The sequence below is a fragment of the Erinaceus europaeus genome, chromosome 20, assembly GCF_950295315.1.
Source record: "Erinaceus europaeus chromosome 20, mEriEur2.1, whole genome shotgun sequence".
NCBI lineage: Eukaryota > Metazoa > Chordata > Mammalia > Eulipotyphla > Erinaceidae > Erinaceus > Erinaceus europaeus.
Window position 1 is genome coordinate 22,441,491 of NC_080181.1, and position 13,170 is coordinate 22,454,660.

The following is a 13,170-nucleotide window of genomic DNA, read 5'->3' on the forward strand; positions in this document are numbered from 1 at the left end:
TACTCTCAGAAGGATTAGAAATTGGGACCTTTCATTGGAAGGGAGGGTAAATGAAACTCTGGTGGTAGGAATTGTATGGAACTGTACTCCTCTTATTCCACAATCTTGTCAATCATTATTAAATCACTAATAAAATAAAACATAGCTATCATGGACTAGGAAAAGCAGGCACTCTCACCACTAGCAGGTTAGAGTTAATATTGTCTCTGCATGTAAAGAATTTAAAAAGAAGTAAGGAACAGCATAGAAGGAGGAGGGCAAAGCCCAAGGACCGGTGTCAGGATCCCGGTTGGAGCCCCCGGCTCCCCACCTGCACGGGAGTCACTTAACAAGCAGTGAAGCAGGTCTGCAGGTGTTTGTCTTTCTCTCTGTCTTTCCCTCCTCTCTCCATTTCTCTCTGTCCTATCCAACAACAATGTCATCAATAACAACAATAATAATAACCAAAACAATGATAAAACAACCAGGGCAACAAAAGGGAAAAAGAACAAAAAGCCTCCAGGAGCAGTGGACTCGTGGTGCAGGCACCAAGCCCCAGCATAACCTCGGAGGCAAAAAAAAAAAAAAAAAAAGACAACGAGGAGGAAAGCTTTATATTCCTTTTCCTCAAAAATCTCTTATTTAACCATTCTATATATTTCAGATGTTGAACTTGGAAAATATTTGTATTTCCTTTAAAAAAAAAAAAAAAGGGCGTGAATCCCTTTGAATACATATTTTTGCCCTTATCTTTAATTCCTTAAATTAGATTCCTAGAAGTACAATTTCTGATATAAATGGTATGAACATTTGAACTGTTTCTGATTCGACTTGTTTTCCAAGGAAGGCTGTATCATTTTACAGCCCTGAGGGCAGTGTATAAGAGTGTTGGCCTCACTGTCTATAGGCTACTTTGTGAAATATTTTATTAGCTCTTTTTAAATTATTAACAAGTTGATAGGTAAAATGATATCTAATTGACATACTGTGCATGGTTTGTCATTAATGGTGATATAGAGCAAATAAAACATTATAGCTAAATATCTTTTCCTAAGAATTATTTCTCAATGCCTTTGCCAAGGTCTCCATTTGGGTCATTGTATATTTCTTAATACTTTATATGAGTTATTTATATAATATATATATATATATATATATATATATATATATATATATGACACCTTCTCCCTAGACAATACCTTTAGCCCACCTGAATGTTAGCTTCCAATGGAGAGGATGGGATATAGAACTCTAGTAGTGGGAATTGTATGGAATTGTGCCCCTCTTATTCCACAATCTTGTTAATCATCATTAAATCAATAAAAGAAATAAAGAAAAAGAAGGTAGGATCATAGGAAATAAGGGCAACTATATATAAACATAGATAGATAATTATAGAAGTAATAGTCACCCCCGGCTCCCCACCTGCAGGGGAAGTCGCTTCATAGGCGGTGAAGCAGGTCTGCAGGTATCTCTCTCTCTCCCCCTGTCTTCTCCTCTTTCCATTTCTCTCTGTCCTATCCAACAATGGCGACAACAATAACTACAACAATAAAAACAGCAAGGGCAACAAAAAGGAATAAATAAATAAACCTTAAATTAAAAGCGGGGGAGTCGGGCGGTAGCGCAGCGGGTTAAGCGCACGTGACGTAAAGTGCAAGGACCAGCGTATGGATCCTGGTTCGAGCCCCCGGCTCCCCACTTGCAGGGGAGTCGCTTCACAAGCAGTGAAGTAGGTCTGCAGGTATCTATCTTTCTCTCCCCCTCTGTCTTCCCCTCTTATCTCCATTTCTATCTGTCCTATCCAACAATGATGACAACAATAATAACTATAACAATAAAACAAGGGCAACAAAAGGGAATAAATAAATAAAACAATAAAAAAAGAGAAGTAATAGTCGACCCATATTTGTGATCTTAGAAGAACTAATGCAGTTTCCAATGGAGGGGACACAGAACTCTAGTGGTAGGAAAGGTGTGGAATTATATCTGTTATCTTATAATTTTGTATATCAATATTATATTAGTAGTAAAAAAGCAAAGAAAGAAAGAAAGAAAGAAAGAAAGAAAGAAAGAAAGAAAGAAAGAAAGAAAGAAAAGGCACTGTTCTAAATTCCACATATCTTTACTCATTGACTCAACACAATGAAACCTAGGAAGGGGGTGGGGAGAAGGCATAATGGTTATGCAAAGAGGCTCCAAAGTCCCAGGTTCAATCCCCTGCACCACTATAAATCAGAGCTGAGCAGTGCACTGGTTAAAAAGAAAGAAAGAAAGAAAGAAAGAAAGAAAGAAAGAAAGAAAGAAAGAAAGAAAGAAAGAAAAGAAAGAAAGAAAGAGAAGGAGGACGAGGAGGGAAGAAAGAGAGAGAAAAAAGAGAAAGGAAAAAGAAACCTAGGAGGTAGGCACTGTCACTATCCCATTTTTACAAACACAGAAAATGAGGCCTCTGTAGATTATCTGTGGAAATTGGTAGCAAGGAGAAATTATAATTTTGAAATATAGGTTCACAGAAAATCAAAATGTCTCTATCAACCCTAAAGTTCACAAATGGTTGGTAAGCTCTATTGTATATCAGGCACTGAAGCTACAGTAATGAAATAAGCAAAGGTACATACATGCTCAAGTGGGATAAAGGGGACAAGTAAACAGTATAACAAATGTCATTTAAGCCCCTGTCCACTGGTATTAGAGGTAAAACATGCCCTGTAACAAACACTAAACAATGATGTTTTGTCTTTAAAACTAAAAACATTTACATAGCACTTGAATTCATGTATGACCTAGAGACTAAATTTCCTTTTTCTTTGTTTTGAAACTACAATGGAAACCTAGAAGTAGGAGTTTACAAGCAGTAATTAGTTTTGAACAAATTATTCCAAATATAACAAAATGTCTTACTAATGCTACCTGTAAAAAAGCATTACACTGTATCCTCACAAGTGTTTCTACTATATTTCTACATACTTAAAAAGACCAGTTATAAAAGCTACTCCACCATGTTACTCTAAAACTTCTGAATTTTACTACAAGAAAAATAATGGCTAGTGGTCCAGGAGGTGGCACAGTGGATAAAGCATCAGATTCTCAAGCATAAGGTCCTGAGTTCAATCCCCGGCAGCACATGTACCAGAGTGATATCTGGCTGTTTCTCTCTCCTCCTATATTTCTCATTAATACATAAATAAAATCTTTTTAAAAATAATGGCTAGTTTACATTAGCAATAGGTCTTTTGCATCTTTTAAACATTTATGTATCTATCCTAATAGCAACTCACTCTTCCCTTTTATGTTTTTCATTCATGTTATGGTCTGGGAGATGGCACAATGGATAAAGCACTGGACTCTCAAGCATGAGGTCGAGTTCAATCCCCAGAAGCACATGTTCCAGAGTGATGTTTAGTTCTTTCGCTCTACTCCTATCTTTCTCATTAATAAATAAATGAAATTTAAAAAAAGGATGTTAACACGCACCTACAAATTTTATTTGCATGAAAGGACTAACAGTTATGATTTATTGCTTCCATTAAGAAGAGACAGATAATTCTCAGAACCAAGCTAACACAATCAACTGAATATATTAAATATTATCCTTTAGAAAGAAAAAAAAAGTATGAATCAAGAATGTGGCACCTTAAGATGTGAGTGACAACAGGTAACGGGTAGCCAGAGTCTGTTTTGCTTTTGCATCTAAAAAGAGAGAATTTTCCCAGGTTCTCTTCCCAAGATATATCTCACCTCTACCAAGAGAAAAATGAACCACAAAAGAAACAAAACCATTTTTTGCCAATAAACAAATACCAAAAACCTTGAGAGAGAAAGAGAGAATTAAATGAGTTTATGTTAGAGAGCTAACAAAATTGTAGTCACATAATATATATGAAATGACTGTTACTAAAAATTTTTTTAAATTATGAAATTTCTTATTAGGGCCACCAAAGTAAACACTAAAGCCAACATGAATTAAATAAGCCCTCATTACCTTACCTGGTAAAACAGTAAATGAATTAGCTACAATTCCTAATTCCAATATAAGACTAAAATACTTTTTTAAAAAATAAAGTGTCTCTTAATATAACTTGTTAATATAAATCTTAACACTTGGAAGAATAATTCTATTAGTAGCAGTAATAAGTTGCCTTAACTTACTTTAAGCACACTTGGAAAAAAAACTACTCATTTAAACATAATTAATACTATATATTAATTTTCTTTAAAAACTCTGTTCTCTCACTGGGTAAAACCTTTCTCTACAATTTTCTTCAATTATAAATCTGTCTTTTAAGAGTGGCATAAAAAAGCATTCATTTTCATTCCAACTCACTAAATTGTGATAAATATTAATTCTTCAAATAAAAATAGACTAAAGAAAATGTATTAGTATGTAAAATTTATACGATTATTTTTTTGTTTGTTTCATTTTTTTTAGATTTTTAAAAAAATATTTATTTCTTTTTTGTTGCCCTTGTTTTTATTATTGTTATAGTTATTAATGTTGTTGATATCGTCATTGTTGGATAGGACAGAGAGATGGGGAAGACAGAGAGAAGGAGAGAAAGATAGACACCTGCAGACCTTCTTCACCGCTTGCTTGTGAAGCGACACCCCTGCAGGTGGTGAGCCAGAGGCTCGAACTGGGATTCTCACGCTGGTCCTTGCGCTTTGCGCCACCTGCACTTAACCCGCTGCACTACCACCCGACTATGATTATTTTTTTACTTTTTGTCAAAAGGGAAGTTTCATAAGGGTTAAACTGTAGAATAGTAAAAATATTCCAGTGAAAAGTCAAATATTTGATATTCAAAATGTGCAACTGTCATCTGAATGCCAAGGTTTGATCTTAGATAAACAGGTACTAATAAAACTTTTTATAGATTTTTTTTTTCCTTCTTTCTTTTTGCCTCCAGGGTTATTGCTGTGGCTGGGTACCTGCATTATGAAACCACTGCTCCTGGTGGCCATTTTTTCCATTTTTATTGGACAGGACAGACAGAAACTGAGAGAGGTGAGGGAGACAGAGAAAAAGAAAGAAAGATACCTGCAGACCTGCTTCACCACTTGTGAAGCACCCCCTCCTCCATGGGCTGGAACCCTGACCCTCGTGTGTGCTTAACCAGGTGCATCACCACCTGGCCACCCTTCACAGATTATCAGTATAAATGAAGTGGTCCAAAAAATCTTACCTATCTGTTAGTCCATATGCCAGGTCAAGCATGTCATTTTCTTCATCAGTGATTGCTTCCAACTTCTCAAATATATGCTTTTCAAAGATGAGGTGACAGGTAGAACAAGCCAGGGTTCCTTCACATGCACCTACAAAGGCAACAAATACTGAGCATATATTCTCCACTACATTAAACACAATAAATCCTGCTTTGAATTCTTTTTTTAAATTTAGAAATTAGCATTATTAACATGCATGGGGCTTTTTTTCTTTATTGCAATGCTGGGTAATAAACCAGAACCTCACACATGTGAGATACTGATAGGACTTTATCTCTTAATAATAATATGAACTAGAGACAACATCCCCCTGGGTTTGAAGTGATTTTTACATTACTCAATACAGTTTGGAGCTAGGTGAGATGAAAGGAAACAGGGGGGCTGGGTGGTAGCGCACCTGGTTAAGTGCACACATTACAGTGTGCAAGGACCTAGGTTCAACCCTCCATTTCCCATTTGCAGGGGGAAAGCTTCACAAATGCTGAAACCAGTCTATAGGTATCTCTCTCCCTCCTTATCTTCCTTTTCCCTCTAAATTTTTCTCTGTCCTATCAAAGGTAAAAAATAATAAAATGAATTATTTAAGTGGTCCAGAAGGTGGCACAGTAGATAAAGCAGTAGACTCTTAAGTATGAGGTCCAGAGTTCGATCCCCTGAGACACATGCACCAGAGTCATGTCTGGTTATTTCTCTCTCTTCTCCTACCTTTCAATTAAATAAATAAGTAATCTTAAAAAAAAAAGAAAGAAAAGAAAAAACAATCCTAACATTAAAGTGCTTATAAGTTAATAACGTGAGCATAAAAAAATAAACATACTGGGTCCAGGTGGTGATGCACCTGGTTAAGTTACACATGTTACCATGCACAGGGACTTGGGTTCAAGTACCCACTCCCCCCACCTGCAGGGAGGAAGCTTCATGAGCACTGCAGAAAGTACTACAGGTGTCTCTCTCTCTCTCTCCCTCTCCTCTCCCCTTCCATTCTCAAAAAAGAAAAAAGAAAAGGGAGAAAAAAAAATGGCCACCAGGAGCAGCGGATGATTCATTGTGCAGGCACTGAGCCCTGCAATAAACCTGGTGACAATTAAAAAGGAAAAAGAGGGACCTGGTGGTAGCACAACAGGTTAAGTGCACATGGTGAGAAGCTCAAGAACCATAAGGATTCCAGTTTGAGCCCCCAGCTCCCCACCTGCAGGTGGGGTGAAGCATGTCTGCAGATATCTACGTTTCCCTCCCCTTCTCTCTTGATTTCTCTCTGTCCTATCTGGCAACAAGGGTGACAACAAGGGCAATAAAATGGGAAAAAATGGCCTCCAGGAGCAGTGGATTCGTAGTGCAGGCACCAAGCCCCAGAAATAACCCTGAAAGCAAACACACACACACACACACACACATATGGCCTTGTAGGTGTGTGTATGTATGTGTATGCACATATACATACATATATATAGATATAAATATACAGATATATAACTATATAGATGTAAGAGAATTAAAGCAACCAAAAATACATCTGAATAATCTTATAGTTAAGGCAGAATCAAGTCACTTAAAGAATAACATTGTTTTTAAGTAATGAGATAAGAGTATTCCTCTTGTCCCAAAATATTAAGTTGTTACTTTATTTCTTGAGTGTCCACTGCATGCCAACCGTTGTGAAAAGGAACTGAAAAATCATCTAGTCCATCCAAAACACAACTGAGTCTGTTCCGCAACATCCTTTCCCAGTAGCTACCAATACATGCTTAAAAGCTTCCTGGTAGAAAGTCACAGAAGCTGGTCAAGTGCATCTGGCTTAAACTGAGCCAGTCTGTCACTCTGAAACTTAGACCTATTGGTCCAATTCCATTCCATGGAGTCCAGTCCTCCCGTTTCTTCACCTCATCTTTCTTGAGGTGTAGTTAACCAAACTGTAAAGTATCCAAAATAAACATCACAATGATGTTTACAAATACTGTGAAAGGATTTCTCCTATCTGACTAATGCATCACCTCACGTAATTATCATGTTTTGTTGGGGGAGGGAGGTGTGAGAGACGGAGAGAGAACATTTAAATTCTACCCTCTATAGCAAATGTCAATTAAATAGCACAATTACACCAATTACAGCCACCGTGCTACCTATTCATTCTTCAGATAGTACTTGTCTTACGCTCAAAGTTTATATGCTCCTACCAGCCTCTTCCTATTTCCTCTACCATCTCACCCCTGGCAACCACTTTTGTATTCTGTTTCTGGGTTTGACAGTTAACTTTATGAGCAAGTCCTTCAAAGCAATAGCTTTCTGTACTTTTTTCTTTTTTTTTGCCTCCAGGGTTATTGCTGGGGCTCAGTGCCTGCACTATGAATCCACTCCTCCTGGAGGCCTTTTTTCCTCCCATTTTGTTGCCCTGGTTGTTGTTGTTATTGTTGTTGCTGGACAGGACAGGACAGGACAGGACAGGGGAAAAATAGAAAGAGAAGGGAAGACAGAGGGGAGAGAAAGATAAGACACTTGTGAAGTGACCCCCTGCAGGAAGGGAGGGGGGTGGCTCAAACCAGGATCATTACACTGGTCCTTGCGCTTCACTGCGCTACCACCTAGCCCCCTCTACATAATTTTTTTTTAATTTCTTTATTGGGGAATTAATGTTTTACATTCGACAGTAAATACAATAGTTTGTACATGCATAACATTTCTCAGTTTTCCAAATAGCAATACAACCCCCACTAGGTCCTCTGCCATCCTTTTCGGACCTGACTGTGTACAATCTTAGTCATTACATAACTTAAAAGAACATTGATTCAAGGAGTGACTTCAGTTCCATTTAGAGTCTCTTTTAATCAATAAACACTATGTAAACTATGTAGAGAAACTACTATCAATAGTCTTTTTTTAAAAATATTTATTTATTTATTCCCTTTTGTTGTCCTTATATGTTTTATTGTTGTAGTTATTATTGTCGTTGTCGTCGTTGTTAGATAGGACAGAGAGAAATGGAGAGAGGAGGGGAAGACAGAGAGGGGGAGAGAAAGACACCCGCAGACCTGCTTCACCGCTTATGAAGCGACTCCCCTGCAGGTGGGGAGCCGGGGGCTCAAACCCAGATCCTTTCGACAGTCCTTGGGTTTGGCGCCACCTGCACTTAACCCGCTGCGCCACCGCCCGACTCCCCTAGCAATAGTCTTAATGTTCCTCTGATTAAATGAATTGGTTTAACAAGAGCTATTCCCTCTTAAGTATGCTATACATATATTGTTATCTTAAGAAGAGAAAGGTTCCCATAATTGTTTCTTTTTATTAAAGCCAATTCAGAACAGTAAGGGAGCTGGGCAGAGAGAGATCACACAGTGAAGTACAGGAGCGCAGCATGAACTCTGGAGAGGGACTCCTTGGTTACAATCCCAGCTCTGTCTCACACTAACAACATCACCTTAGGCACCAGTTTTTTTTTTTTTTTTTTTTTTTCCTCCAGGGTTATTGCTGGGCTCGGTGCCTGCACCATGAATCCACCGCTCCTGGAGGCCATTTTCCCCCTTTTTGTTGCCCTAGTTGCTGCAGCCTCATTGCGGTTATTATTGCCATCGTTGACGTTGCTTTGTTGTTGGATAGGACAGAGAGAAATGGAGAGAGGAGGGGAAGACAGAGAGGGGGAGAGAAAGATAGACACCTGCAGACCTGCTTCACTGCCCGTGAAGCGACTCCCCTGCAGGTGGGGAGCTGGGGGCTCGAACCGGGATCCTTATGCCGGTCCCTGCGCTTTGCACCACGTGCGCTTAACCCACTGCGCCACCGCCCAACCCCCAGGCACCAGTTTTTTGAGGCAGTACCTGTACAGCTGTAAGCATTACATGAGCATGTGGTTAACATGTGCCTATAACAATGACTAGCAGAAATTAAGCACTATACAAGAACTGCTAATTATTATTGTTGTTTAGTTCTTATAAAGGAGTCAAAGTAAGAATATCCCAAATGGTAAAGAAAAAACAAACAGAAAAGAGCTAAGTCAGAAAAGCCACAGGAAAAATAACACACATACAATATGGTCTCAATCACCTTGGAATGGAGACAAGTTTATTTTATTTATTTATTTATTTTTGCCTCCAGGGTTATCGCTGGGGCTCAGTGCCAGCATTACGAATCCACCGCTCCTGGAGGCTATTTTTCCCATCCATTTTGTTGCCCTTGTTGTGGTTGTTATTGTTGTTAGATAGGATAGAGAGAAATCAAAGAGAGAAGGGGAAGACAGAGGGGGGAGAGAAAGATAGACACCTGCAGACCTGCTTCATCACTTGCAAAGCAACCCCCACTGCAGGTGGGGAGCTGGGGATTCGAACCCGGATCCTTAGGCTGGTCCTTGGCTTTGTGCTATGTGTGCTTAACCTACTGCACTACCACCCAACCCCCAAGTCTATTTATTTTTTATAATAACTTAATATTTATTTTGCACCATTATCTAGAGAGTTCTTGAAAATAGAAAATACTCAGTTTTTGCCCCAAAGACTTGCAATTTATTAAATGTTATTATACCCTTCTACCTGAAAATGTAATGCCCTGAGGTCAAATATAACAATGTTATTTTAGAGTAAAAGTATTCATCAAAATATGTAGAAAGAAAAGTTTATATGGCAATAAATTTCTTGAGAAAAATTTAGGACATTCCTTTTCATGCCACCTGGTCAGTCGAAATGAACAGTTACCATGCACATTCTAGCTTTTAACATATTTTCAATTTTCCCTTCCTTAGGAAATTTTAATTCTTTTAAACTTCTCTTAAAGTTTTATTTTCATTCTCTAATAATAATTCTCATTGCTCTTCTCAGGCACCTTGCCAACTGTTTCCACATCTTACTCAAGTTGCCAAAGTCAGAGCTGAAGAGAGATTCCTAATAAAATTTTGACAAATGTTGGGCATATTTAGAAGATTTACTTTTGGTTTCTGTATGCTAAATTCTTACACATTCTAGTCCCATATTTATTCTCTTGGAAAATGTCCCATGTTCATGATCCCTTATAATTATCCCTTATTATTATTTCAAACTTTTTCAGTCATGAAGTATCACAGGTGTGCTGTCCTTATTCTTCATACTGGAAACTACAACAACAACAATAACAATAACAACTACAACAACAATGAAAAACAACAAGGGCAACAAAAGGGAAAATAAATAAATATATATTTTTTAATATTTATTTTATTTATTCCCTTTTGTTGCCCTTGTTGTTTTATTGTTGTAGTTATTATTGTTGTCGTTGTTGTTGTTGGATAGGACAGAGAGAAATGGAAAGAGGAGGGGAAGACAGAGAGGGGGAGAGAAAGATAGACACCTGCAGACCTGCTTCACCACTTGTGAAGTGACTCCCCTGCAGGTGGGGAGCCAGGGCTTGAACCGGTATCTTTACACTGGTCCTTGTGCTTTGCGCCACCTGCGCTTAACCCGCTGTGCTACAGCCCGACTCCCATAAATAAATATTTTAAAAAATTATAAAAAAAGAAAAAAGGGGAGTCGGGCAGTAGCACATTGGGTTAAGCGCATGTGGCACAAAGCACAAGGACCAGCACAAGGATCCTGGTTCGAGCCCCCGGCTCCCCACCTGCAGGGGAGTCGCTTTACAGGTGGTGAAGCAGGTCTGCAAGTGTCTATCTTTCTCTCCCCCTCTCTGTCTCCCCATCTCTCTTCATTTCTTTGACCTATCCAACAGTGACAACATCAACAACAATAACTACACAATAAAACAACAAGGGCAACAAAAGGGAACAAATAAATAAATATTTTTTAAAAAGAAAAAAGTTTGAAGTTACAATGCATTTTCTTTCTTTTTTATTACATTTTTTAATATATTTATTTATTTATTTATTCCCTTTTGTTGCCCTTGTTGTTTTATTGTTGTATAGTTATTATTGTTGTTGTTGGATAGGACAGAGAGAAATGGAGAGAGGAGGGGAAGACAGAGAAGAGGAGAGAAAGATAGACACCTGCAGACCTGCTTCACCACCTGTGAAGCGACTCCCCTGCAGGTAGAGAGCCTGGGGCTCAAACCGGGATCCTTACTCCAGTCCTTGAGCTTTGTGTCACCTGTGCTTAACCTGCTGCGCTACCACCCGACTTCCTTTAATTACATTTTTAACCAGAGCACTGCTCAGCTCTGGTTTATGGTGGTGAGGGGGACTGAACCTGGCACTCTGGAGCCTCAGGCATAAGAGTCTGTTTGCATAACCATTATGCTATCTACCCCTGCCCACAATGCATTTTTTTTCATTTAAGGGGGGGGGGCTGTGAATGATGAATTGTGATGAAATATGTCCTGTAGGTTTATTATGAAATTTTAGCCACCATTTATGCCATTATTTTTAAGGGAAAACAGATTCCAAATGCCAAGCTGTTGATATAAAAAGAAAATTGGGGGGGAGGGGGGAACCTATTCATAAAGTGAGGGAGAATACATCTGCTGACTTCTATTCTCTCTCCATATACACATGGAACAACTCTATAAAACAAGCAGTAGGAAGCAACCTAGTAAAGAAAAATAATTTACAGAAGTAACCACTATGACGCCTTCCATTTAAATTGGTAAGTGATCAAAATATGGGCGCACTAACATACACGTGGGGAGATGGGAACTGAAAATGCAAAAGGTAGGCCAGTGAGACAGCTCTAGGTCACGTAAAAGGTTGCCTGCTTTGCCATGCACAGGACCCAAGTTTGAACCCAGACCCTACTGGTCTGGGGGGTGGGGGGGAGCTTCAGTGCCGTGGTGTCTTTCCCTATCATTCTGTTTCTTTCTGGAAAAGTCGACCCAGAGCAGTGAGGCCCCAGCAAGAAAGAAAGAAAGAGAGAGAGAGAGAGAGAGAGAGAGGGAGAGAGAGAGAGGAAGGGAGGGAGGGAGGGAGGAAGGGTGGGTATGTAATGTATGCTTCTATACCCCAGAACAGTATTAGTGGCTGTCAACTTTCAGTGTATATGGACACACATAATCTCTGTAGACATAAGATTACAAATATGTAATCTTATACACATCCATTTATTTGAATAAACAGAGATTTAAAAAGGCTGATCAGAAATTGCTGAAGTATCATAATCAAGTGTTATTTGTTCAGTGAAACTGCAAAGTGGGAAGATGAGTTACCTAGTGAGAGAATTATATACATATTCAGCTAGGGGGCAAGTGGTGGTGCACCCAGTAGAGGGCACATATTGAAATGTGCAAGGACCTAGGTTCAAGCTCTAGGTCCCCACCTGCAGGCAGTGCTTCCTTCACAAGCAGTGAAACAGTGCTGCAGGTGTCTTCCTCTCTCCCTCCCCTCTTGATTTCTCTCTTTATCCAGTAAGTTTTTTTTTTAATAGTACCACTGTTTTAGCCAACATCCATGCTTGATTAAACAACGATTTTTATAAACTAAAAGGTATGTAACACATTAGTGCTGCTTTTGTTTTGCTGACATTCTGTCTAACAATCCAGAGTTCTTTCTCTTAAATTAACAGAAATACAAATCATAACAGCCTTTTGGCTTTCTTTATTCCCTTTTGTCACTTCTAATTTATTCCAAAATAGCTCATTTTCAGATGTATTCTCCAGTATTAGCACTTAATGAATGCTTGAGTGAAACTGATACAGGCTTTTAAAATGGCATTACAGCCACAGTCTAACAAAGCAACACTATTGTCAACAAAATGATATTCAGATATTCAGATGTCTGTAAACAAGGCATCTCCCCCTGGTACAAAGGATGACGGGTATTTGTTTACCAGTTAAAGTGGCAGCACTTTAGCTGCAGAAAGGAATATAAATTTTCACATTGGGGAGGCGGCATAATGGTTATGGAAAACTCATGCCTGAGGCTCTGAGGTCCCAGGTTCAACCTCCATAACCACCATAAACCAGAGCTGAGCAGTGTTCTGGGGTTCTCTGTTCTTTCTCTGTCTCTGTATCTTTCTCTCTGTACCTCTCTAATTAAAATAGGTAAAATAATAAAAATAATGTAAATTT

The 13,170-nt window shown here is 38.7% G+C and overlaps 1 protein-coding gene across 2 annotated transcripts in view; it reads right to left on the reverse strand.

Annotated features, from left to right (window-relative positions):
* The window catches only part of FDX1 (ferredoxin 1), a 30,666-nt gene that overhangs the window by 2,082 nt on the left and 15,414 nt on the right, over window positions 1-13,170 (reverse strand). The window contains exons 3-4 of one of the 2 annotated variants that reach the window (XM_060180108.1): window positions 5,163-5,292; window positions 1,372-1,522 (exon numbers count right to left, since the gene is read on the reverse strand). In XM_060180108.1, coding sequence (XP_060036091.1) covers window positions 1,387-1,522; window positions 5,163-5,292 — 266 coding nt within the window. In that variant the 3' untranslated portion in view covers window positions 1,372-1,386. Of the gene's footprint in view, window positions 1-1,371; window positions 1,523-5,162; window positions 5,293-13,170 lie in introns of those variants that run through there. The other variant, XM_007538944.3, reaches the window with a different exon arrangement.